Source organism: Neofelis nebulosa, chromosome 16 (genome assembly GCF_028018385.1).
Source record: "Neofelis nebulosa isolate mNeoNeb1 chromosome 16, mNeoNeb1.pri, whole genome shotgun sequence".
NCBI classification, from domain to species: domain Eukaryota; kingdom Metazoa; phylum Chordata; class Mammalia; order Carnivora; family Felidae; genus Neofelis; species Neofelis nebulosa.
Genome location: NC_080797.1, coordinates 62841380 through 62869324, shown reverse-complemented (window position 1 = coordinate 62869324; position 27945 = coordinate 62841380). Strand labels below are relative to the sequence as shown.

The window sequence follows — 27945 nt, the reverse complement described above, 5'->3', positions numbered from 1 at the left end:
TGCGCAGATGGTGGGGGTGTGGCTTCCCGAGGCAAGCGCTCCAATTCAGGCGACGGCGCGCCCCCTGCTGGATCTAAGGCTGTTCTGCAACTAGCGCATCGCATCTTCAGTCAAACCATGTGGGAGGAAGGCAGCTCAAACTCAAAGTCGGAACAAGGAAAGTTCAAGAACTTTCTTTGTTTCTTCCAAAGGCAGAAGACAAATCCCCAAGGGGAGAAAAATCTACCAAGACTGATCCAGGGGCCCCCATCTCCCCTACCTTCTGGGGAAATCAGGAAGGAATCAAGAAGGGATACGTGGTAAACAAATCTCCATCTGTAGCCTTGGCTACCCACTCTGCTGACCAACTCACTACCCCCTTGGTGCTTCACTTCCCATTTTGGGCTCACCCCGAAAAAAGTTACATGCATTGTTGTAAAACATCTGTCCCCCTCTTTTTCTGCAAATACAGGGACGCTGGGTGTGGGGAATAATACAGATAGCGTCACTTGCCCGTGTCTGGCTCACTGGCATCTCCCTTCTCCCTCTCCCACAACAGCATATAATTTGAGGATTTTCTTAAACGAAAGACTTTAACGCCCCCAACTAATCTTTCCCAAACAGCGATGATTATAAATTCCAAACAAAACTTCGAGGCATGTGAGCCTCTCTCAAGCTTTTCATTTCAATAGATCTGCTAATTAAAAGCTATAATTTAACAAATAATGACCTAACCATCTCACTTTGAAACCAAACAAAAACCTACCACTAAAACGTTGGACTAGATAAAGATAATGAATCCTGGCGCAATTCAGACTCCTACTGGGCCCATGCTGGCCCCCTTCCAGCAACAGGCCTGACGCCTTTGATTAGAAGCAATAGTTTTCCAAACCATTTGGAGCAAACTCACTACAGGGAGGATAAGTGAGCAATTTGTGAGGCTAAGTGTTTTTTTGGACCCACTCCCACTGCTGATGGAGCAGGATGGAATATTTATCCCTTCCTTGCCCTCATTCATTGTCACTTGGTCAATTTCATTTTCTCCCCGACCCTTCTTTGGCCCTTGGGGGAGAATGCTGTCTCTGACGTAACAAGCAGGAAGGAATCGTGAAAAGGAAAACTAGCGATGAAACCGGGTGATGCTCCCTGCATACAAGCACCCTCAGTGGTTAATAAAATAATAAACGATGAAAGCAAGAGTGCTTCCCACCTACCACATCCCCTCCCTCAGCTGGGAATGGGCATCTGCGCCAGCCCCAAAATAGCCTAGTGTTCTGGAACCTCCCCCGCAGCTCAAGCTCGCACCAGCCGCCAGTGTGTGCCACCCGTCTGCTCTCTGGGCGTGCTGGGTCTCCATGGCAGGAGGGCCGCAAAGACTGGCCGCTTCCTGGAGCCCTGGCAAGGGGGGAGTGGCAAAGGGCTCCCCATGGAGCTGAAGACCGGAAGAGTCGACACTGGGTGAGACCCCAGGAGAATACAAAGCTTGGACACTCTGAATCTCTGTAGATGCAGGAAGGAAGAAGCTGCCAGGTGTATCCACATCAGGCTCTCACCTTCAGGACCTCATCTAGGGCTGTGATAGCCCTAGGAATTGTTCCTGTTTTGAAACATTAAACCCTAATGTCCTTCACTCTGGAGCACCACTCCTGTCCATTATCTCCCTCTATCATTCTACCTGTACCTGTTCGTCAGCCTCAAATAGACCTGACAACAGTTGTCACCCTCGTCTGCCTCTTCTTTCTCCTCCTCCTCATCGCTACCATATATTGAATGCTTACAATGTGCCTAGGACTTAGGCTAAGTACTATATGTGGACTGATTCAATTAATTCTAACAACCCTAAAGCAATAGGAACAGATTTTTTTCAGCCCTTGTTCACTCATTTTCTTCCTGTATTCTCTTCCTGTCCAAACCAACTTCACTGCACGGATCAAAATAGTTCTGCGTGTCTGCCACCCACAGAGTCCTTCTCTGAGAAAAGTGGTTACATTCTGGCTGTTTCTTGTCATGTGCCATGTAACTGAACTATTCTGGTTCTAATAGGTTGGTTCCGGGAATGGGGCCCAAGCCCAAAGTGGCTTTGGATAGGTTGGGCATAGAATAACCAACCACTCACGTGTGAGTCTGTGAGAGTCTGTCCAATAGGGTCGCTCCATACTGGATAGTGACAACATCAGCCAATCAGATTTTCTCTGGAGGTACACTTCGAGGTGCACGCTGGGAAAAGGGGAGGCTACTTCCATAGATATGGCACACAAAGCTGTTTGTATGCTGTGCTGTGTTTCCCAAGTGCCAAGGGCTCTGCTGAGCACTTCTCAAGTTTTACCTGGTTTGCTCTTTCAGCAGTTTCACAATATATGTACCATTAGCAACCTCAATTTTAGAATGAGAAAACAGAGGCTTGAACAAATTAATCAACTTGCCATGGGTCATCCAGCCATGGTAGGGAGGAGATTCAAACCCAGGCAGTCTGACTTAAGAAACTGTATTCCATTTTAAAAATAATTTAAAATTTTAATTAAAAAGAAGATAACAGATGGTTGTCAGGGGTTGGGGGGCAGGGGATGAATAGTCAGAGCACAGAGCATTTGTAGGGCAAGAGACTGCTCTGTATGATATATAATGGTAGATACATGTAATTATACATTTGTACAAACCCACAGAATATAGAACACCAAGAATTAACACTAATGTAAACTGTGCACCTTGGGTGATTATGATGTGTCAGCATCAGTGCATTGATTGCAACAAATGTATCACTCTGATGGAGGATGGTGATAATGGGGAGGCAAGGCATGTATGGGGGCAGGGAAAATCTCTATACTTTCTGCTCAATTTTGCTGTGAATGTAAAACTGCTCCAAAAAATAAAATCTGTTTTAAAAAAGGGGATGCCTGGGTGGCTCAGTCAGTTAAGCATTGAATTCTTGACTTTGGCTCAGGTCATGATCTCACACAGTTCATGAGTTCAAGCCCTGCATGGGGCTTTCTGCTGTTAGTGCAGAGCCCGCTTTGGATCCTCTCTCTCTCTCTCTCTCTCTCTCTCTCTCTCTCAAAAATAAATATCTTTTTTTAAAAAGGATAATAGAGTCACATGGCCCATATGTTTTTTTAAAAAGCATAAAAAACTATTCAGTAAAAAGTTTGCCTCCTACCTCTGTTCTCCATCCTTCCAGCCCTATCCCATCTCTGCCTCTGAAACTACTCATATTAATTTCTCATGTGTCTTTTGAGAACTTCTTTATGCAAATTCAAGTATGTACAAATATATATTCTTATTTTCCACCCTTTTATTTTTTTTTTTATTTATTTTTTTTTATTTATTTATTTTTTTTTATTTTTGGGACAGAGAGAGACAGAGCATGAACGGGGGAGGGGCAGAGAGAGAGGGAGACACAGAATCGGAAACAGGCTCCAGGCTCCGAGCCATCAGCCCAGAGCCTGACGCGGGGCTCGAACTCACGGACCGCGAGATCGTGACCTGGCTGAAGTCGGACGCTTAACCGACTGCGCCACCCAGGCGCCCCACCCTTTTATTTTTTAATAATTTTTAAAAAGTTTATTTTGAAAGAGAAACAGCATGTGAGCGGGGGAGGGGCCGACAGAGAGGGAGACAAAGAGAATCCCAAGCAGGTTCTGCACTGCCAGCACAGAGCCCAATGAGGGGCTCGAACCCATGAACTGTGAGATCATGACCTGAGCCAAAGTCAAGAGTCAGACGCTTAACTGACTGAACACCCAAGTGCCCCCCCACCCTTTTACACAAAAGGTACATACTCCACACCCTGTCCTGTGCCTTTCTGTTTTCACTAACAAGGTTCTTAGAGAAACTTCCATGTTCGTTCCATCCTTTTCTTTGCTACAGCTGCGTATTATTCCACTGTATGAGTGTGCCAACTAGTCCCTCACTGATGGATATTTAGATGGCTTCCAATCTTTTGCTTTTCAAAATAATGCTTTCAGAGGCGCCTGGGTGGCTCAGTCGGTTAAGTGTCCGATTCTTGATTTCAGCTCAGGTCATGATCTCATGGTTTGTGGGTTCGAGCCCTGTGTTGGGCTCTAGGCTGGTGGTACAGAGCCTGCTTTGGAATCTCTCTCTCTCCCTCTCTCTGCCCCTCCCCTGCTCTCTCTCTCTCTGTGTGTGTCAAAATAAATAATAAATTTTTTAAAATACTTAAAAAAAGAAAGAAAAAATAAAAATAATGATTTCATGAATAACAATGGCAGATGTCATTTCATGGGTGCAAGCATAGCTGTAGAGTAAGTTCCATAAAGCATGATTGCTGGGTTGAAGGGAATATACCTGCGTTATTTTGATAGCTATTACCAAATTTCCTTTCATGAGAATGATGCCAGTTTCCCTCCCAGCAGCATGTGTGAGAGGGCCTGTCCCCCTGTGGGGGTGGGCGGGGGGGGGGGCTTTTGTCTAAACCGTTTGCTAGATTGCTTTAACTATTGGAGCTTCTTCTACGTCTGGAATGCCAATGAGCCACTGTTGTAGTTCTCCCTAGGTCACCATGTGGCTGCCAAAAAGGTGTCCTTGCCACCTCACTTCCCTGAGGATGGTAATACCAAAGTCGGTGTTTCTTCCAGTGTGGCCCTGGGACAGCAGCCTCAGCATCACCTGGGAACTTGTTAGAAGTACACATTCTCAGGCCCTGCCCCAGACTCACTGAACCAGAAACTCTGGCAACCATTCCCAGAACCGTGTTTTAAACAAGCTCTCTGGGTGATTGTGACGCATGCTCAGGTTTGAGGGGCACTGTCCTAAGGTAAACTGAGAAGTCCCTTCCTTGTATCCTGAAAGAACCTCATAATTCAGCCAGTACCATAATCCAACCAGCAAGAGGGCTGATCATCTTACTTGACTTCTTCAGGGTCTTTGGCTCATGACCGTGGTCACCTCCTCGAAATGTTCTGAGTCTTTCTTGTGGTTTCCCTCCCACACCTCTGGCCTCCTTCTTTAGCTTCCTTTGAGGGCTTCTCTTTACCACCCACCACTACTTCACTGCTCTTAATGATCTGTCTGACACCCACTGCTCTTCTCATCCGTCATGTTTCCCACGGCAATTTCATCCACTCCTCTGGCCTTAGCAGCTACCCATTGTGTACCTCCATGCTAACCTCTCCTCGAGTCATGCTGTATAAATGTTTGCCTGTTATCTCCACTGGAATGTCCCACAATCACCCCAAACTCAACTTTTTTTAAAAAAATTTTTATTTCTTAAAGATTTTATTTTTAAGTAATCTCTACACCCAATGTGGGACTTGAACTCATGACACCAAGATCAAGAGTCACATGCTCCTCTGACTGAGCCAGCCAGGCGCCGGCCCCCACCAACCCAACTTTTAAAAAACTCAGCTCTGGGGTGTCTGGGTGGCTCAGTCAGTTAAGCATCTGACTCTTGACTTCGGCTCAGGTCATGATCTCACAGTTTGTGAGCTTGAGCGCCGCATCAGGCTCTGTTCTGACAGCATGCAGCCTGATTGGGATTGTCTCTCCCTTTCCTCTGCCCCGCACCACCCTGCCACGCATGCTCTCTCTCTCTCAAAATAAATAATAAATTTAAATAAATAAAACCTTAAAAAAAATCTTACAAGATTTTTTTAAAGAATTATTTGAAAGAATTATTTCAAAATAATTTAAATAATTATTGAAAGAATTATTTGAAACAGCAAAGCGTGTTTTCAGTGAATGGAACACAGTAGTGCTTATATTGATGTAAGAACACTTCTTACAAGGTGTTTCTAAGACATGAGTTGAAAGATGCATTCAGCACATCTGAATGTTGTTTCAGTGAATGGAACATAATATGGCCATTCTCTAATGCTTATAGAGATCTGTTTAAAAAGACTTCTTACAAGGTTTTCTAAGAATTATTTAAAAGATGATTTCAGGACACCTGGCTGGCTTAGTCACTAGAGCATGAGACTCTTGTTCTCACAGTGTGAGTTCAAGCCCCACATTGGGATTAGAGATTACTTAAAAATAAAATCTTTTAAAAAAGATGATTTTAACGCAGTGTGTGCTCAGTGAGTGGGCTATATAGTCACTGGGTAATGCTTACATTTAATAAATTTAAGAGAACTTCTTAGATGTTTCTTAAAAAAAAAAAAGTTTATGTATTTAAACATAAAGGAACAGAGAGGGAGCAGGGGAGGGGCAGAGAGAAAGGGAGAGAGAGAATCCCAAGCAGGCTCCATGCAGACTGGGGGCTGGATCCCATGACTCTGAGATCATGACCCAAGCTGAAATCAGGAGTCGGATGCTTAACCAAATGAGCCACCCAGGAGCTCTTTTAGAAGATGTTTCTAAGATGCTATTTGAAAGGAAACTGGGTGAAGAACATATGGGAACTCTGTGATACCCTCTCAATGTTTATGTAAATCTAAATTCATTTAAAAAAAATCGTCTATTTTCAAAAAGAAAAAAAAAGTCTAGTTTTTGTAAGAGATGGGAGGGAAGGGGCTCCTCAGCTCAGCAGCAGGGGTTAGCACCCGCCAGCAAGAAGAAAGAAGACTCATGGGTGCAGACAGATATTTTTGTGAGCGCTAACAGGAAGTTGAGGGTTCACATATGAAGGTCTCAATTTCTCCCCCTTGACGGGAGGTGAGGGTGGGTTCCTTGCCGAGAGACCTACGGAAAAACTGTGGGTTGCAAGTGGTGAAATCTGGAGAGGCCTGAGGGGAGCAGAGGAGGAAGTTGACCAGGAGTCAGAAAAGCGCAATTTCCTGTTACAAATTTGTGCTGTAGGCAGCTCCCAGGAGCAGAGAGCCAAGGGGCTTCAGCCTAGAGGCCTAGATGGACGGTCTCCTTAGAATTTCACATCTTGACCAGCAGAGGGCGCAGAGACACCACACCTCCCCCCCCCCCCCCCCCCTTTCGCTTTCCCACACCCCTGGTCTAGATTTCCCAATTTTCTCTTTCCAAAGTTCTAAAGCCTTTGATTTGGGAAGTAAAAAGTTCTTTTCGGAGTTATCCGTGTTTGAAGGATGAGAAACTCTTTGAAACAGCCCAAAGGAACACCTTTGAGAAGAAAGAATTTGTTTAGGCTTCTGGAAGCTTATTTCTGTTACTTGCCTCCTTCAGGGAAGAGCTGGCAGGGTAAACGCCTACCATTACTGGGTACCTGGTGAGTGTCAGGTGTTCTAAGTGCTGTCTCATTTAATTCTCACAACCACCTCTGAGTGGTGACTCTCACCCCCATTTTACAGCCGAATAAAGGGAGTCACAGGGAGGTTAAGGGGGTTACCCAGAGATCAATCCTACTGCACTAAGCTGCATGCCTATCTGGTTTTAACCACTTAACAATTCTTCAACAGATGTGTGTGCTGGAAAGCCCGTCCTGGTAGATGCTCTGTGAGGAAAGAATTCTTTGTCAATAAATTTGTTTCTGTGTGTTTCAGCACAGTGGAGAATCCTAGGAGTCAGGAAGCAAAGAAACCTGCTTGGTTTTGTTCAAACCCATCATTTTCCAAATGTATTTGTCCAGAGAACTTTTGTTGTTGTTGTTGTTAACACCTGTTAATATCTACAGAACAAACTTTGTGAAATGCTGTGGTCAGCACCACCACGGTGGCAGGGAGGGGAGTGACCAGACTTGTTTGGGAATGGTGTTTGGGTAGCCAAGTGGAGGGAGAGATGAAGCATAGATAGACTGAGGCAAAAAAGATCAGTAAGAGCAGTTTGGGGACTCTTCTACCAGGAAACGATGGCTGTGAGGATGAAGAGGAAGGGACAGACTAGAGAGCAAATCATGAGGTAAAAGCAACAAGTTTGGTGGACCATCACATTGTGCGTATATGGAAGGGTAGTGGACGGCAAGGGTAGGAAGTATGTGGGATGGCTCCTGGGTTCCCAGCTGGCACAGCCAGCTAAACGATGATTTTGTTCATTCGCTAAGAAGGGAAGCCAGGGAGAAGCGAGGTGTATGTGGGTGGAGATGTCTGCAGAACGGTATTCCAGAAGTGAGGAACACGGATCTGCACGTCAGGAGAGAGCTTGTGGATGGAAATAAAGATGTGGAAGACCTGGAAATAAAGGGGTTGACGGAAGAAGAGGACCTAACCAAAAAGACAGAAAGAGAGTGGGAAGAGACCCAGAAGAGAGGTGCATACCAGGAAGCAGGGAGCACTGTTTCTGGAAGGCGGGAGTTGTTGGCTGCTTCAGAGCTCACTGGCAGGGCAAGCCGGGTGAGAACTGAAGATGGCCGTCATGTCAGCCATGTAGGAAGTCACTGATGAATGCAGTTTCAGCAGAGTAGACAGAGGCTAATCCAGATTATTATGGGATGCTAAATGAGGAAGGGTGGGGGGTGGGTAGTGAGTCAGTGAGAGATTTCTAGGGAAAAGCAAGATCAAGGGAAGGCTTTGTTATATTCAGGACTAGATACTTGATCACTCCTGGTCGATAGTCTCCCAATACTGCTGCCAATAATTCCTCTAATCCATGGACACACGTCATTCAACCAGCCAAGAGTTGGAATCTATTTTCCCTCCCTCTGTGCTGGCTTTGAGACTTGCTCTGACCAAGAGAGTTGGCAGCAGTGGTGTTTCGGGTCTTCCCACCAAGTTCAGTCCTTAAGAGAAGCAGCAGTTTCCCCTTTTCCCCTCTTGGAACCCAGCAGCCATGCTGTAAGGAAGTCCAAGCTATCTTGCTGGAGAGATGACCCTTGTAGAGAGGCCCTGGAGAAGGCGGGAGGGGCTGTCTTGGGCATTCCAGCACCAGAGAAGATCCCAGATGAATGAAATCATCAATGACCCTAGCTGACATCACACGAGTAGAGGAACTGCCAAATCAACCAACAGAATCATGAGCAATAACAGATTGGTGTTTTAAGCCACTTTGGGGTGGTTTGTCACGCAGCAATTGATTGATTGAAATAGCACCGTATCTAAGGACTGAAGGGAAGGAGCCAGGGGAGAGACGCTGACTCATAACAGAAGGAGAGTAACTGATGGAGTGAGTCTGTCCTGGAGGCTGAAGGGATGGCCCTGGGTGGAGTGGGGGCTGCTTCTTCCCCTGACACAAAAGCAAAGGAGACTGTGGACACGGAGTGTTACAAGGTGGGAAGCTAGGGATTTACCTGCCCACCACCCCCCGCATCGCCCAGCCCCCACTCGGAGCCCTCGGGAGACCTGGCAAGGGAGATGCCCGGACCCACGGGGTGGCAGGACGTGCACCGCCAGCCCACAGAACTTACGCGGGTGACCACCGGCCTCCCTTGCCTCTGGGAAACCCGCTCTCCGCGCCTCCCGACAAGGCCTCCGCTCCAGGTCTGAGCTCGTAAATCTCCTTCACACAAAGGGCAATAAATCAGGGGGCTTTGCGAGACCCCCCAGCTCCCTGCGCTCTCCCTCCCCCTTCTGGAGAGGATCGGGGCGCAGGAAGCCCCAGGGACAGGGTGGGCGGGGCCGCCCCGGACCCGCCCCCTGCGGCATGTTAATTACAGGCCCCGGAGACCTCTGGGCTTGATTTATGGCGGGGCGGGCCGCGTCCTGGGGCGGGCGCTGGGCACGTCTGGGAGCCTTGGAGGGGCAGGGGCAGGAGCAGGAGCCCCCAGAGGCTCCCAGATTCTGAGGGACTTGTGGAAATGACAATGTTGATAACATCAAATTGTAACTTATTTATATAAATAAAGTATAAACAGAAGAGCAATCGCTCACATTGATTGAGAGACTGCGCCAAACCGGGCTAAACACTTTATTAATTCATTCATCAAATATTTATTGAATGCCTTATTCGGTGCCAGGAATTTTGCATATACTATCTCATGAACTTCCCCAAACAGCCCGCAAGTTAGGCCTTATGGTTCCCGTTTTGCAAGTGGCAAAATCCCAACAAGAAGCGATTAAGTGACTTCTCCAAGGTCACTAGGCTAGCGAGCAGTGGGTCCAGGACTCATACCCCTGGCTATCTGTCCTTGGAGCTTAACCTTGTTTGAGCAGATAATACTGTCTCTTTGCTATCACTTGCCTCACTGTCTTCTTCCTCTACCAGGAGCTGTGTGACCTTGGGAAAATGCCTTTGCCTTGCTGAGTCCAGTTTGTCCTTGTTGGCAATAGTACGCACTCTTCCCTACCTACCTCACAAGAAGTTAGGAGGATGAAACTAAACAGAAGTTTATGGAAATGTTTTTAAAAACTATCTGTAGAATAAAGCAGAAGTGAGGAGAATAGATCTATCTATGAGAAAGTCTGTCCTATCTGTGATTGGAGAACCATACGAAGAGAAAAACAAAAAGCAACAGAGGCAATATTTGAAAAGATAAAGGGGAGGAATTTCACCAGTCTAGAAGAGATAACAAAGCACAAATTCAAGAAGCCCAACAGATCCTAGAAACTAAAATTTTTAAAAAACTCACATGCTTAAATGTGTCATAGTGAACTATCAAAACCCACAAACACTGAAAAGCTTTGAAAACCAATCTGGAAAAAAAAATTACCTTCAAGAGAGTGACAGTTACTCCGAAGCTGTTACTTCCATAGCAGTGGAAGTAAAAAGACAACATCGTATCTTCAAAGTGATTTTTTTTCAATGTAATCATCAACCAAGACTTGCATGGGAGAAATAAAGGTGAGAGTCATCACCAGGAGGCTTTCACTAGAGGGAACTCTAAAGACTGTAATTGAGGCAGAAATAAACGCCGCTTGATGGAATGCCTGAGATACAGGAGGTAACGTAGAGCAAAGAAATTCATAAATCTATGAGCAAATTTAAGTGAACATTGATTGTATTTTTAAAAATCTGTAAGACTCTGTATGAAAACTGTATTAGTTAAGGTGATGGTAGATGCAGCCCTTCTCCAGGCTTCTTCTCCCTTTAGACTCCTGCTCCCAGCTCCCACAGATGCCCTAGGTCTTCAAGCCAGGAGGAAGGGGACGGAGCGTGGAGGCTGCATTATTATCCACAGAACTGCGAGTGACTGTACATCACTTCTGCAGATATTCACAGGAGAACTCAGCCAACTGCAGGAAAGGCTGGGAAGTGGCATAGTGCTGTATTAATTATCTGTTGCTATACATAACAAATTATCTCAAGACTTATTGGCTTAAAACAACAATGGACACTATTAATTATTCTGGTCGCTATGGGTCAGGATTTGAGGAGCTGCCTACTTGGTGGTTTTCTTCCCCTTTTGTGCATGACGGAGGATGCATGTGACTCCTAGAACTCCTGCAGCTATTTTGCCACCATGAGGGAAGCCACCTTGAGAAAGAAATATATATAGAAGAGATAGAAAAGAGTCAAAGAAGAATAAACATGGAGATGATTAAACTAGACAGAAGGATCCTAAAATCCCCATGGAAGCGTAAAGGGCCAAGAACATCCAAAACAATTCTGAAAATGACTGAGGAGACCAAGGCATTGCCAGATCACACGAGGATTAGACAGAAATGGTTGGAGGTGGCATTATAGACATGTGGCATTACACATCACTGGAGACAGAATAAGGTATTTATCAAATGGAGTTGGAAAATTTGGCACCTGGGTTCCAATAATAATAAAAATAGGAATCTGATAATAATGAAAAAGCAATAACAGTAAAAGTGGCTACCATCTACTAACACCTACAAAGTCATAGAAATATACATTCAATTTATCTCATTCTATCCTCACACCAACCCTACAGGGTAGGGGATATTACTTATGGTTCCCACTTGACAGATGAGAAAATTGAACTTCAGGAAGGCAGAGGTGGTTCCTTGAGACCACACCTGGCTGTCAGCCTCCTGGGCACTGGGGGAGAGCCCTGTTTCTCCTCCCCCACGGCAGGGCCCTGTCCTAAGAATTCCAGGCAGGGGCAGTGGCTGCCTCTCTGGGAGACAGGGAGGCAGAGTCCTCAGTCTACACCAAGCCTGGCCCCAGGACCCAGAATTCCTACCTCATCCCCGACTGACTCTGGGGCAGATCTGTGGCTGATTAGAACCACGCTAAAATCACAGAGGCCCTTTGTCATTGCTTTAATGAGAAGCCAATCACCAGGTCATTAGTGGGTGGAGGTGATAAGGAGTTTGGTACTGGGATGGGAGGAAGGAGGATGCTCTTACTTCCTGGATGATTTACAGCTGCAGTGGCCAGACTGGCTGAGGAAGGGAGGAGGGTGGCAGCAGGAGGAGAAAGTTAGCATTCCTTGGACACTTAGAGGACCCAGGCCCTGTGCCGAGAGCATACCATGCTGTTTCATTTGATCTTCACAACAAATCTGATGAAGCAGTACTATAATATGGCCCCATTTTATGGACAAGGAAGCTGAGGCTCAGAGAGGTTAACTGAGCATTTTGCCCAAGGATATACAGCTAATAAATGATGGTCCTATTCCAGAGCCCAAACAACTCATTCTGCTGTTAAGTGTTATAGGCACAGCAGAGGTGAGTGTAGGTGAAGGGCCAAGAAATATTCTAGCTTTAGACTAAGAAGGAATAAGCTGTCAGGGGTGCTTGACTGAGGGAAGTGAGTCTGTGGGCTGGGAGTTGGAGCAGGGGGAGAGAGCCATATGCCTGCATGAGAGTGGAAGAAAGAACCCCTGGGGTGGTAAGTCTGCCAGAGAGAGGATAGCAATCATAATAACAAAATAGTAATAAGTACGTATGTGCCAGGCACTGCACCAAGGGTTCTCTGCATGGTGCCATTTACTTATCCCAATCTGGTTGGGAGGCAGTTACCAATCCATTTTATAGAATGAGGACACTGAGGGTCAAAGAGACTAAAGCACCTGCCCCAGGTCTCAAAGCCGGTACCTGGCAGGTACAGGCTGGGGAGTAATTGAGGGGAAACAGGATGGTTGCTTACTCTCTGCTCTGTGTTGTCAGGATTCTTGGTTGTAAACAACCAAACCCAATCTGGTTCACTTAAGCAGAAGAAGAACTTATTGGGTAGCTCTGAGGCAGCTCACAAGATCAATGGAAAGAAAGGCTGGGGTTCAAGTTTGGGAAACTCATAGGAATTACAGGAAAGGGGGTGGCTGGACCCACACCTGAGCAACAACCTCCTGTGGATGCCCCACAGGACACACGCGGCTACTGGCCCAGGTGCTGGCAGAGCAATTTCTCCTCTCTTTCCCGTTTCTTTAGGACACCTGCTCCACACTCAAGTCAAGGAGTCAAGTACCTAGACTCCTGTCTGTCCCAGCTGCGAGGAATCCCTCCCACCTAGAGCCCCACCATGGAGGTGCCCCTCCCCCCAGGTAAGAATACTATTAGATAAAAAGCTTCTGCACAGTGAAGGAAACAATCAACGAAACTAAAAGGCAGACTGTGGAATGGCAGAAGATATTTGCAAATGACATATCTGATAAAGGGTTAGTATCCAAAATCTATAAACAACTTATCAAACTCAACATCCAAAAAACAAACAACCCAGTAAAGAAATGGGCAGAAGACATGAGTAGACACTTTCCAAAGAAGACATCCAGATGGCTAACAGACACATGAAAAGATGCTCAACATCACTCATCATCAGGGAAATACAAATCAAAACCATGATGAGATACCACCTGACACCTGTGAGAATGGCCAAAACTAACAACACAAGAAACAACAGATATTGGCAAGGATGTGGGGACAGGGGAACCCTCTTGCACTGCTGGTGGGAATGTAAACTGGTGCAGCCACTCTGAAGAACAGTATGAAGGCTCTTAAAAAAAAAAAACACTAAACTAAAAATAGAACTGTTCTATGATCCAGCAATTGCACTATTAGGTATTACCCAAAGAATACAAAAATACAGATTCGAAGGGGTACATGCATCCCTGTGTTTATAGCAGCATTATCAACAATAGCCAAACTATGGAGGAAGCCCAAATGTCCATCCACTGATGAATGGATAAAGAAGATGTGGTATAGGGGCACCTGGGTGGCTCAGTCAGTTAAGTGTCTAACTCTTGATTTGGGCTCAGGTCATGATGTCATGGTTCATGGGTTCAAGCCCCACTTCGGACTCTGTGCTGAAGGTGTAGAGTCTGCTTGGCATTCTCTCTTTCCCTCTCTCTGCCCCTCCTTCCTCGTGCTTACTCTCTCTCTCTCTCTCTCTCTCTCAAAATAAACCAAATAAACATTAAAGGGGCCCTTGGGTGGCTGAGTTGGTTAAGCATCCAACTTCGGCTCAGGTCACAATCTCACAGTTCATGGGTTCGAGCCCTGCATCAGGCTCTGTGCTGACAGCTCAGAGCCTGGAGCCTGCTTTGGATTCTGTGTCTCCCTCTCTCTCTGCCCCTCCCCTGCTCACACTCTTTCTCTCACTTGCTCAAAAAATAAACATCAAAAAATTTTAAATAGACATTAAAAAGATATGTATACACACACACACACACTGGAATATTACTCAGCCATCAGAAAATGAAATCTTGCCATTTGCAATGACGTGGATGAAGCTAGAATGTATTATGCTAAGTGAAGTAAGTCAATCAAAGAAAGACAAATACCATATGATTTCCCTCATATGCGGAATTTAAGAAACAAAACAGATGAACATATGGGAAGGGTGGGATAAGAGAAAAGAGGGAAACAAACCAAAAGAGAACTCTTAACAATAGGGAACAAACTGAGGGTGGATGGAGGGAGGTGGGTGGGAGGTGGACTAGATGGGCGATGGGTACTAAGGAGGGCACTTGTTGCGATGAGCACTGGGTGTTGTGTGTAAGTGATGAATCACTGAATTCTACTCCCGAAATCAATAATGCACTGTATGTTAACTAACTAAAATTAAAAAAAAAAAAAAAGACTATTCACATGGTACCAACAAACAATGACAACAACAACAACAACAACAACAAAAAACCATGCAGGAATGCTCCAGTGCCGCAGGTCTCCCCACCCCCAGCCCCAGAGGTGACCATAACACCATCAGCTCTCTGCCTTTCCTGAGTATTCTCCAAGTCCACACCTGAACCCTAGTTCAGAGAGCCCATCACTAGGAGCTGATCCAAAATCCCAGACTTCCAGTTTTTGAAGGGGGACAGGGAAATAGCACTTTCTTTTCATCATCTGCTACATCCAGTTGGTTGCCTCCATGTACCAATTCTACTTTCCAAACAGATGTTGACTCCAGCACCCCCCCCACACACACCTGCATACCTCAGGCCCCTCCCCTGCCACCTGAACCCCTGCAGTAGTAGCTTCTTAACCAATTTGCCTTAGATCTATTCTCCATTCTCAGAGGAGCTACAATCCATGTACAACTGTGTCACTCCTCAACTTAATATCCTTTTGTGGTACCTGGTGACCTGCAGTGACCACAAGCTTTCTGGCATAATGCCTCGTAATCCCCAGCTTCATCTCCCACTCCCTGGTCTCCCATACCATGGTTTGGCAAAGCCAATTGACTGCATTGTTCCCATCTGATGGCTTATACGTCCAGGCTTTGGCATATGTTGCTCCCTAGATTGTCAATGCTTTCCACCCCTTGTCTGCTTGGCACACTCCTATACTCCTATTCATCCTTTGAAATCGAGTTCAGGCATCATCTCCCCTGTAAAACCCTTCCTGTCCCCTCTTAAAAACTCATCCTCCAACCTCTGCACCACTTCTAAACCTTGCGTTCTCTTGTTTCATGCTATGGAAAACAATTGTTTACGAGATACTATTCTGCACTGGATGGTGAGCTCCGTGAGGGCAGGAACCACATCCATTTTGTTCATCATTGTATCTTCAGTGCCTAATCCGAGACCTGGCAAAGAGGTGCTCAATAAATGTGTAACTTAACTGACCAGGAAAGGCTTGCTGGGATCACAGGGGATGAATGAAAGAGAAGAGGGTTTTAGGAGACTGGCGATTGGGGGTGACAAGAGCCAGACCTCGTTTATAGGGGTGAGAACTGATGCTGGGCGAGGCAAGGAAGATGTTCATTGTAGGTTGTCAGAAAGACTAAGCCAGAGAAAGCAGCCCAAGCACATTTGTATTTCCAAGGAAGGAGCCAGTGGAGAGGGAAAGCTGTGAAACCAAGGGAGAGGCAACCGATGAGACAAGGTCCCCAGAAGAGGTGGAGTGGAGGCAGGGAGGAGAGAAGAAGCCTTTCGTCCCAGAGCACTGGCAGGGGGAGGAAGGACACTAAGAGATGGGTGCTGCCCAGAGGGGAGGGGAGAGTCCTCATCCAGCAGTCGGAGAAACAGAAAGCTAATAGTTTTTCTTTCTTCTTCTTTTTTAAAAGTTTATTTATTTATTTTGAGATAGGGAGAGAGAGAGAGAGAGAGAGAGAGAGAGAGAGAGCGAGCACAGGAGGAGCAGAGGGCGGCGGAGAGAATCCCAAGCAGGCTCCCCACTAAGTGCAGAGTCTGAGAGTCTGACTTGGGGCTCGAACTCATAAACTGTGAGATCATGACCTGAGCCGAAACCAAGAGTCAGACGCTTAACTGACTGAATCACCCAGGTGCCCCTCTTTTTTTCTTTTAATTAAAAAAAAAAACATTTTTATTTTATTTAATTTTTAAAGTAGGCTTCATGCCCAGGGTAGAGCCCAAAGCAGCTTAAACTCATGATACTGAGATCAAGACTTGAGCTGAGATCAAGAGTTGGACACTTAACCAACTGAGCCACTCAGGTGTCTCCAAATTTTTATTTTTAAAAGATTTTATTTTTAAATAATCTCTGTACCCAGTGTGGGGCTTGAACTTACAATCCTGAGACCAAGGGTCCTTCCGACTGAGCCAGTCAGGCACCCAGGTTTTGTTTTTAAAGATCCATGAAGTGAAGGGGAGGAAATAAATGTTTAATGACTTCCCATATCTTGTCAAGTAAAATGGGAAGATATTGCCATAGCCTACATGGCCAAGTGACCCAAGCTCACTTGTTGCTCTGTCCCACCCTCACTGGCCACCTTGCTTGTGGATGCTGTCCTGAAACTCAGACATACTCTCCTGCCTTAAGACCTGTGCACATGCTGTTCCCTCTGCCTGGAAGCTCTTCCTCAAGATAGCCACAATGCCTTGTCTCATTCAAATCCTTACTCAGATGTCACTTTCGCAGGTGGGCTTCCCCTTACCCCACATCCCCCAACCCCTGAATCTATACATACACTCTTCATTTTCTGTTTTCTGGTGTTATTTTTACCTTCTAATATACTTTTTCTTTAAAATTTTTAATGTTTTTTAAAATTTATTTTTGTGAGAGAGACAGAGTATGAGCAGGGGAGGGGCAGAGAGAGAGGGAGACACAGAATCCCAAGGAGGCTCCAGGCTCTGAGCTGTCAGCAGAGTCTGATAAGGGGCTGGAGCCCACAGACAGCGAGATCATGACCTGAGCTGAAGTCGGACACTTAACCGACTGAGCCACCCAGGCGCTCCTATACTTGTGGGTTTTTTTTTTTTTTTTTAAGTTTATTTATTTCCGGGGGGCGGGGGGGACAGACAGAGAGGGAGAGAGAGAATCCCTAGCAGGTTCCATGCTGTCAGCGTGGAGCTGGGTGTGGGGCTTGAACCCACAAACAGTGAGATCACAACCCTGAGCCAAAATCAAGAGAGTCAGTTGCTCAAACCACTGAGCCACTCAGGTGCCCCCTGATATAATGGTACTTATTTACTATACAAATTACTTATTTTTCTTGTTATTTGTTCTCCGCACTAGAATGTGACTTCCATGAGGACAGGTTTTTGTTCTATTATTACTCTACACCAGTAACTAGCACAGTAGGCAGTCAATACATTTTTGTTGAATGAATGAATGAATGAATGAGCAGAGCCTGAAACTGAACCCGAACCTGCCGGATCCCAAATTACCGCTACTCTAAGCCCATCTCTGAATTGAACTGCTAAGGGTCTCAGCCTGAAAACGAAAGAAGACTGCAGGCCTTTCTGGGGTCGGCTCTCCCGCCCCGCTCGAGTTCTCAGGACCCCGTGAGCTCGATTCCCCCGGAAAGCCCGTCCCTCGGTCTGGGCTTTCCCTCCGAGGTGGGACTTCTGCCCTCCCCCCGGGGTAGCGACGCCGGAACTTCCAGAGGAAGAGCAGGAATTTCTGAAATCCAGGCCCAGTCGAGCGGTAATAGGCACCTTCGCGGCCGCCAGCGGAACCGCCTGGCCCTAAATCACGGCCGCAGCCCCTCCTCCCTCCGCCCGCCCCGGCCGGGTGAAGCTGTGCTCCTGGGCGGGGGCGGGTTCCAGCCGCGCCGCGGGAGGGACCCGCCGCCGCTGCAGGTGCCGCGGAAATGCTTGCCCCGCTGCCCGCCTTTGAAGTCCGGCCGCACTGCCCGCGCTCGCCGCGCCCGAGCCCGAGCCCCACCGCGGAGCCCCACACCCCGGGGACTGCAGCCGGGATCCGACGGAGTCCTCCCCCGGATTCCTGGGATTCGTGGGCGGCGGGCCGAGGGCGGCGGGGGCGCTTCACTCCGGGAACCCCGGCCATTTGTCAAGAGAGTGTGGCTCAGAATTATTAATTTGGAGCCGTGGGCCATTTCCTGACTTGTTCGGGGAAGGGTGGGGGAGCAGGCCTGGAAACGTACGACACACGGGAAGGAAAAGCCAGAACTGTTTGGGGGGAAGGGATTGGGAGGGTAGGCTCCTTTCCAGGCCTGGGAAATTGTGCTGTTGGGACATTTTCTTTGTTTTTCCCCAATCTCGTTTTAAGGGCTCATGTTAGGGGGCCAGAAGAGAAGTCAGTGGTTCAATCTCATGTTTTTGTTTTTGTTTTTCCCTTATTGATTTTCTATGGCTATTTTGTTCCTTTTGAGACCCATAGTTGTCTCTTGCCATAAATTTTCCCTGCATCCACCACATGGATAGGGATGCTCTAAAGTTAATGTGCAAGAAACAAATTGTGTGTAGTCACAATTACTCTTGAATAAACATTAAATTGTGGCATGCAAGGCATAATGTATATAACCCTCAACAGGCATTCTTATGCAAGCTGATATTTAATAGCCACTGAGCTAGACTCTGGAAGAACAAATCTATCTTTCTGAGCATTCCAATTACTTTTGCTGTTAGAAAATTTTTTTAATGTTTTACTTTTTTTTTTTTTTTTTTTGAGAGAGAGAGAGAGAGGGCATGGGGGTGGCAGAGAGAGAAGGAGGCACAGAATCCGAAGCAGGCTCCAGGCTCTGAGCTGTCAGCACAGAGCAGGATGCGGGGCTTGAACTCATGAACTGTGAGATCATGACCTGAGCTGACGTTAGAGGCTTAACCCACTGAACCACCCAGGAGCCCCTGCCCCTTTGCTGTTAAGACAGAATTTTGAATTCAGTAGATGTGGGGTGGGGTCTGAGAAGTTTTCTGTCCATGCTGCTGCCACCACAACACACTTTGAGAACCACAGCTTATTTGTTTTGAGATTTTATGTTTAATCTCTACAGCCAACGTGGGGCTCAAACTTACAACCTCCAAGATCGAGAGTTATGCTCCACTGACTGGGCCAGCCAGGTGCCCTGAGAACCACAGCTTTGACAGCTGTCAAATTCCCCCCAGGGAATAGGGTGGGTGGGGAATTTTAAAGCACTTTTATTTGGCTGCAAGGTTTGTTTCCTTCTATTATAATATTGGGCTTCTATAGACTTAAGTTAATACACATACTTGTGGCTGTCAACACATGTTAAAGCTTATAGCACTGGGCCCGGTATTTGTAGATGGTCAATAAATATTTACTGGATTTGAATATAGAGCCCGTTTGATCAGAGCAGTGTGGAATTTCCAGAGTTTCATGAATTTCTTAATATCAAGGATTGCACCATTTGGTCAATGTTCAGAAAATATTTCCTTGCACCTCCTATGTACCAGGCACTGTGGTAGGCCTGGGAGTACAGAGGCAGTCCCAGATGTGGACACAACATGAACATAACAGTATATAATATGATCTGCTACATTCTGAGATGGAGTTAAGAAAGGGAGCCCTGCAGGGAAGGGCTCAGGGCTGGCTTCACCGAGGAGGAAAGCTGCGGAAGCTGGTGACCCGCTGCAGGCCGCCAAGATCCGTCCAGAACTCTACAGACAAAGAGGCCTAAACCCTTCCTAACGTGCCCATGTAGGAAGCTGCAGGCTGATCTTGAATCCCCTCCGGCTACTCCTGGCTTACTGGGCCCTTGCTCACCTGCCGTAGGGTTAGCATGTGAGCCCTGGTTTGTCACTTCTGCTCTCCGGTGCTCTCCTTCGGGTCCCAGTGGCCATCAGTCCAGCTGGGATCAGAAAGAGGATTAGCCAAGGAAACACCAGGCAGCAAATCTTAGCCCAGGAGGCAGGCAGTTGGGCTGCTCAGGACTTTTCCTGGCTTCCAGTCTATATTCTCTCTTCTTTCCTGCTTGTCTCTCTTCATTTGGGGGGCCCTCCCTCCCTACTCCAACCCTTCTCTGTACCAGACAAGTTCTTTTTATTTTTTACACTTGGTTGAAACTGTTTGAATCTCTTAATGGCTTTTGTTTCCAAGGGCAGGAGCCAGGCCTCTAATACCTGCAGGTGGTCAGTGGGGGTTGCTGGTGCTGGGGGTGTGGGACTCCCTGAGTTGAGAATGCAGGTCCAGCCCAGAGGGGTTAAGACTGTGGTCTGTAAATAGGAGTCACACAGCTCAGCCCTCTGACTTGCGGCACGTTACTTACTTTTCTCTAGGTTGCAGTTTCCAGTCTGTAAAATGGGTATTATAATAACAGGGCCTTCCGTGTAGGATTGTTGTGTGGCCAAGATATGTTTCAGAAGCACTTAGTAAAATAAATAAATAAATAAATACAAAGCACTTAGTGCTATGCCTGGCCTATAATAAGCATTCAATAGAAATCAGTATCAATATTACTAAGATAATGAGGAGCACCTGAGTGGCTCAGTCGGTTGAGCATCCGACTTTGGCTCAGGTCATAATCTCACAGCTCGTAAGTTCGAGCCCCACATTGGGCTCTGTGCTGACAGCTCAGAGCCTGGAGCCTGCTTCAGATTCTGTGTCTTCCTCTTTATCTGCTCCTCCCCTGCTCCAACTCCCTCTCTCCCTCTCTCTCAAAACTAAATAAACATTAAAAAAAAAAAAAAAAAGAGGATGATTGCTATTACTAGTAATGATTGCTAAGCAGCATCCTGCTCATGGTGGATTGTGAGTTCTCACTAGTTGAGGGAAAGGTGATGCAAACAGTTTAAGCTTGTTTATTACTTGACTGGCACCCTCCCTCAGCTCCCACACTGCCCCAGGCAGACTCTCCCCTCTGGGAGGCTGCCCTGAGGATCTGTGGGAAGGACTCCTCAGATAGGTCATCTCCATCCTTCTGTGGAGGTGAGGGGTGCTTGGGGCTTGCCCGTCTATTTCCTCCTGATCATGGGTAATGGGCTCCCTGGAGACACCATGAGGGAGGGGAGGTCTGTTGGTGGTCATACTCAGGCTGAGGTTACCCTTGAGAAAACCAGGTGCAGTATTTCTTGAGGCCTCCTCTTTACTGGAGTCTATTTCACTGAGTCCTCTGAGACTGGTATCCTATTTTGCAGGTGGAGGACTCAAATATCAGATGAGTTTTGATCCAAAACTTGTGCTCATTACCTCTACACTACTATGTCCTACACTCAGGGCCAGATTCATTGGCATGGGACGTGGGCACCCCATGCTTAAAAGGGCCCCCAGCTCAGCTGAATGTTCTCCTGTCACCGTCTCGAAATTTGCAATGATTTTGAACAAGGAGCCCCAGTTTTCATTTTGTACAGGACGCTGCAAATTATGTAGCTGGTCCTGCCCACCTTCTTTTGTAGAAAGGATGTCTTCCTTGCAAAGAAAAGGAAATTGAAGTATATAGAAAACAGGAGTGGCACAAAGTCATGTAGCAAGTTGGTAGCAGAACCAGAACCAGGTCTCCTGACTCCCTGCCCAGTGGAATTCTCTGGAAGCGCTCATATGTCCAACCGTGCCCTGGATGGGGGCAATTTCAGAAGAAGACACTGCCTGGGGGGTGGCGGGGGGAGGGCTCCCATTCACCATATCACCTCTCCCACCTGGCCCTTCTGGGAATGAAATGTCCACCTGCTGCCTCCTGACCTGCCTACCTTGGACCCTAGGGGCCAGGCTTTTCTGAAGGGCTGGGCAAGCCCATGAGCAGGGCAGTGACTCATTTCTCTCTAGAGTGGTTAAAGGACATGGATAGGGGTAGCAGCAGAGGTGGCCATAGAATGTGATACTCAGGAACTAAATTCTCTGGGTGTTGACCTGATGACCTCTTCACCTGAGATGACCCATTGAGACTGACATCCTGTTAGTTAAGCTGGATTCTACTGGCCACAGTTGGACATCTGTGGCCTATGCTCTGTATAGAATCCTGCTAGAGGCATGCATTTCTGTGTGATTTGGTGTGTGTTTGTGTGTGTGTGTTGTGGGGATGATGGAAACAGACTGAGAAAACATCCAGTTCTGTCTGCTTTCTTTCACTTTGTAATTTCACAGATATTGCAGATTTGGGGACTAGAGCCCCAGAAATACAAATGTCCTTAGGATGCTTCTAGTCTAGTGAGCAAGACAGATAATAAAATAAATAATCACAGATAAATACACAATTTGTTTCCTAGTGCCATGTTCTTTTTCTCCACGGAGCAATTAATAGTTTGAAACAATGGGATTATTGGTATGCTCTTTGGTGAGAAGGATGTGAACCCTATACTCATCCCAGCTGGATGCCAGAGCAAACCTTCACATTTTGGAGGCTTTTGAATTGTGGCTGGGAATGACATTGACTTTGCTGCTTCAAATAACTCACTTGTGGATGCCTGAAATTCCACTGAGGGTCCTTCTCTAGGATTAAACATTATTCTTTTTCTGAGACTCTATTTAAAATTCAAATCCCTGCGAGGTGTGTGTGGGGAAGTGATCCCTGGGTGGCTCAGTCCGTTAAGCATCCAACTTCTGCTCAGGTCATGATCTCACAGTTCATGGGTTCAAGCCTGCCTTGGGCTGTGCTGACAGCTCAGAGCCTGGACCCTACTTCGGATTCTGTGTCTTTCTCTCTGCCCTCCCCCACTCACTGTCTGTCTCTCAAAAATAAACCTTGAAAAAAAATTTACATTCAAATCCTTGGAAATGGGGAGGGGTGGTGGGTGGGTGGGTTCACTGAGTTCATAACATGGCAGTGCTGTGTCATGAGACAGAGCAGCCCAAGGACCCTGAACACCAAAAGATGCCCCTGATGGGTACCACAAGGGGAGCCAGGATTTCACAAGACAATCTCCATCACCCTCTGCTGCTGGCTCAGTCCAGTTCTGCCTTCTGAAGGGGGGGGGGGGGGGGGGGCAAAGGGAGATAGAGGGAGAGTAAGGTCCAAACAAAACCCAAACCCAGAATCCCAGGCAAGCTCACTCTGGTAGCTGGAAAAGCCAGAAGCTTCAGGTCTCTCTTACCTGCAGGCCCCTGCTGTATCAACTCTGTCCCTCCCTTATTGGCCCCACAGGGACAGTAATGGTTTGCTCAAGCACAGCTTTATGGTTGTACAAGCCTTGACGAGAACTTTCAAGGTTCTTGAAACACACTCAACTACCACGGCGACCCTTCTGTGTACCTATCCGCACTCCTGCCCAGGGGCCAAATCTGGCACTGTATTTGGGGTCTGCAGGTGGAACGTGTGTTCAACCTGGTCACCCGAGAGAGGCCCTGGAGTGAGGCAGGGCAAGTTCTCCCTGGCGGCTGGAGCACTGCCCCAGGCATGGCCGGGCTGCCGGGTCTGGTCCCCTCTTGCAAGAATCTGCATGCTTCCTCCCTTCCTTGCTTCCTTCCTCCCGGTTCCTCCCTCGCCAACCTACCTGGAGGCAGGTAATAAAGCAGGAGGAGGGAGATGAATGGATGAGGAGGGTGGAGAGCCACGTGGTGCCATAAAGCCCAGCTAGAGAAGGCCTGTCCGGGAGTGTCCAGCCTGCAGGAGTCAACGCTCAGAAGGTGAGGACTGTCAGCCCCGCGAGCCGGAGCCGAGGCAGCAAGGCCCGGGGAAGGCCATGCACCGAGGCGGGCCGGGACCAGGCCTCAGAGGCCTGAAGGGGGCCGAGGGCCCCGCCGAGGACTTGGGGGGCTCTTGCCTGGAGGCCGGCAGGGATTTTGGGGTGCTGAAGGAGAACGGCGAGGCCGAGGAGGCGGCGAGCGGCAGGAAACGCGCCCGGCCGGCGCGCTCCAAGGCGCGGCGCATGGCGGCCAACGTGCGGGAGCGCAAGCGCATCCTGGACTACAACGAGGCCTTCAACGCGCTGCGCAGGGCGCTGCGGCACGACCTGGGCGGCAAGAGGCTCTCTAAGATCGCCACGCTGCGCAGGGCCATCCACCGCATCGCGGCGCTCTCCCTAGTCCTGCGCGCCAGCCCCGCGCCCCGCTGGCACTGCGGGCACCTGGAATGCCACGGCCAGGCCGCGCGTGCCGGGGGCGGCGGGGACGCGGGCTCCAGCCCGCCGCCGCCCGCCCCGCCGCCCGCCGGCCCCTTCGCGCCGCGCTGCGCCTCGTGTTCCCCGCACACGCACCCGGGACGGCCCAGGGCGGTGGCCGAGGCTCAGGGCGCGGCCCAGGCGTCCGCGGGAAGCTGGCGCCGCGGTCCTGGGGCTCCCTTGGCCTGGCCGCGGGGCCACCCGCGAGCGGGCCCCGGGTTGGGCTTCCAGCACTCCTGACTGGCTCCAGAGAGACCCGGTGGGCCTGGAGGGAGGCCGGCCAAGGAGGAGCCAACGACAGGATGACTACTAAAGGGAAGACTGCAAAAAACCGTCCTGGACCAAGAAAAACTGAATGGCTGAGGCCAGAGAGAGAGAGAGAGAGGAGGCAGCCTTGCCAGTAGGAAGGAACTGAGCCCAAGGCTGCTCTCCCCAGCACCTCCCTCCTCAGCCTGAAGCCCAACCAGGGATGGCAACTCCAGGAAAGGAGCAGGATCCTGCTGGGTTCTTTTTTATGTTTGGACTTGATGAACTCTTCTCAGAAAGTGATCTTTGCGTTCCTGTGCCTCTGAGTCCTATCTCTTCTTGCTGCTTTTTAGGAGAAAGAGGGCTTTTGGACGGGGGGGGGGGGGGGGGGGGGGGGGGGGGGAGAGGCTTGTAGGTGGGAGTGTGGGTGACACCTGGTGTGGTCTGATGACAGTGTGGGGTCCATGTCCCCAGCCTGTGCTGATACCCCAAGTCTGTGATCTGAGAGAGGCAACAGAAGGAGCCAAATAAAAAGGAAAAGCTATCATCTCTGTCTGCTATCAGATGTCCACTGGGCCCAGTGGCCCAGGGTGGCAGAAAGGCCTGAGGTCTGGGGGCTCACTGTGGAATGTCGGTCTCCCACGGCCTGATTCCCACAGGTAGGTACCTGATTCATGGCAGGGCCCTAGGTGTGGCTGAGCAGTGTGAGGAGCACTGTGGGAAATGACATTATTTGGAGAGGGGGAGCGGCACCAGGAGACTCAGGATGCAGTCAGCCTCATCTCTGGGACCCGTCACCCTGCAGAGCTGCTGTCTGCAGTGAGCCACCGTGAGGGCTGCAATGGTTGAAGAGTCCGGGCCAGTCTCAGGAAAGGAAGCCTAGGGCCGACCAGGGACTGGGGGTGGGTGAGTCCTGCTTGTACCCTGAGTGTGGGTGAATGGAGCTCCCAGGGAAAATTGGTCCAGTGCATAGAGCCAGGGCCTCTATGGTGAGAGGCAGACATAGAATCAGGAAAGATTATGAGGAGGAGGTTAAGGGAATTAGGGCCAAATCTGCTGAGAAAGTGGGAGGCACAACCAGCCCTCCCAGAGAAGTCTGGAGAGCTTTTGCATCTAAGACGAGCACTCCCAAGCTAGTGTCTGGCTTCACTCATGCTTACCGGGCTGATGTTGCAGCTGCTGCTGGCTGGGGTGAGAACCCAGATGTGCCAGAGGAGGGCTGGGGGTTCTCTGGTCTCCTTGGAGAGCTGGACACTTGCCAGCTTGGAGAAGAAGAGTTACACGGCTCGGAATGGGGGCTATGACGGAAGCTGGAGAGACAGCCATAGACCCCAGGATAAGTGAAGGGTCCCCAAAACAGTCAAGATGAGGCTCAGTGCCTTAATTAAAGATATACTTGCTTTCTGCAAGTGAGACACTGGCTGGCCCACTTGGCATCCTGCCCTCGGCCCATAGGTATCAGGGAAATTGTGAAATCCCAATTTCACAGGGCAGGTAGCTGCCGCACAGATCACAGGAAAGCTTTGACTCTGGGCAGAGGAGTCCTAGGGTCCAACCAGGAACAAAATGTGGGAATCTGGCCCCAGACCTGCCCACTGAGCCTTCCATCTCATGGAGAGGCAGTGCCACCGTCTGATAGTGTAAAGGAAAGAGCCAGACAGGCCTGGGATCCAGTCTCCGCTCTGCCACTTACTACATGTGTGACCCATGGCATCACTTGACCTCTCTAAGCCTCTAGTTCCTCACCTCTGACACAGATGATTCTACCTCAGGGTGGCTGTGAGGGTTAACATTTGTTCATAATGTAATTTCTGGCAATTAGAAGGGTTTCATAAATTGTTACTGTTTGTATATTATTATAATCTCAGACCAGTTTGGACAATGCTTCTGCCTAGCTTCAGACCCAGATTTTTATGTCCTGGAAACATGATAAAATGACCAGCAAGTCCTGTTTTCTTAAGTTGCAGGATAGAGAGAGCTCAGAGTTCTGGCCCAGTTTTACGGTCAGTGCAGGAATGGCGAGAGCGCCCCCTGCAGGTGGAGGCGTGAATGTGCAGCAGATGTGTGAAGTCAGAGGGAGGGATGTGAAAGTAGTTCTCAGTCTCTTCACCTTCCAGCTGAGTGACCTTGGGCAAAATGCTCAAGGGACTTGAGCCTTGGGGTTCCCCTCTGTATAACAGGCTAAAATAAGTACTTACATCGTAGGCTGTTGTGCAGACTAAATGAGATAATGCATTTCAAGCACTTAGCATAGTGCCTGTAAGCACTCACTGAGTGGAAGCTATTACGACATATTCTGTTCAGTAGGTTGTTATAAAGACAGAATGCATGGGAGGGTGTTTTATAAACTAAAGTCCACACACATTAGCTATTGTTTTATCAGGGCCATGTGTTTTGTATATTTTCACGCTGATAGGTGTTTGCCTAGCATTCAATTTTTTTTTTAATGCCATAAAAGTTTTCTGATGTGTACACATCACAGGAGTGCTTATCTAGACGTGTGGACGTCTAAATATTTGTGTGTGCATACATGTCTGTATTGATCTAACAGGTACTCCCTGCCTCTCCCTGATGCATTAGAGTCTCCTGGACCAGAATGCCCTTCATTATGGGCCATCTGGGTTTTCTGAAACCCTTGCTTGATTTTTTTAAATGTTTATTTATTTTTGAGAGAGAGAGAGAGACAGAGTGAGCAGGGGAGGGGCAGAGAGAGAGTGAGACACAGAATCCCAAGCAGGCTCCAGGCTCTGAGCTGTCAGCACAGAGCCTGATGTGGGGCTTTAACCCACAAACTGCAAGATCATGATGTGAGCCAAAGTCGGCTGCTTAACTGACTGAGCCACCCAGGCGCCCCTTGCTTGATTTATTTTTTAAGTTTTATTTATTTACTTTGAGAGAAAGAGAAAGCATTATGTGGGGAGGGGCAGAGAGAGAGGGAGACAGAGAATCCAAAGCAGGCTCCCTGCTGTCAGCACAAAGTCCGACGTGGAGCTTGAACTCATGAACCGTGAGATCATGACCTGAGCCAAAGCTGGACGCTTAACTGACTGAGCCACCCAGGTGCCCCTGATTTTTAAAAATCTGCTTCCCAAGCCTGTATCCATTCTCCAAGATGACTGACTTACTGTGGAGAGGAGCAGCTAAATCTGTGATTATGAAAGGAATGGGCGTTGTCAACCGAGACCAGCTAGGCTTGTCCAAATATAGAGAAAAATAGTACAATGATAACTATTAAGTGAATATAGAAAGGAAAGCACTAGAAAGAGAAACCACATATGTAAGACAGAGCTGCTAAAAGTCATGGCTAAAAGATACAAAGGACCAGTATACCTCAAGACAGAAATTATATAAGATTGCTACCAACCATCCACTCAAATAGTGCTCGAAGGAGAGGGAGTCAGAGAATAATAACAAGTAGATGCTTACAGTAGTCCACGGCTCATAAA

At 48.2% G+C, this 27945-nt stretch overlaps 1 protein-coding gene across 1 annotated transcript; it reads left to right on the top strand.

The window, feature by feature from the left end:
* The first annotated feature begins 23836 nt into the window (after nt 1-23836).
* On the top strand, nt 23837-24820 carry BHLHA9 (basic helix-loop-helix family member a9). The gene has a single exon (XM_058704970.1). It carries the CDS (start codon nt 23837-23839, stop codon nt 24491-24493), a length of 657 nt encoding a protein of 218 aa, XP_058560953.1. The 3' UTR covers nt 24494-24820.
* Nucleotides 24821-27945: the final 3125 nt, after the last annotated feature.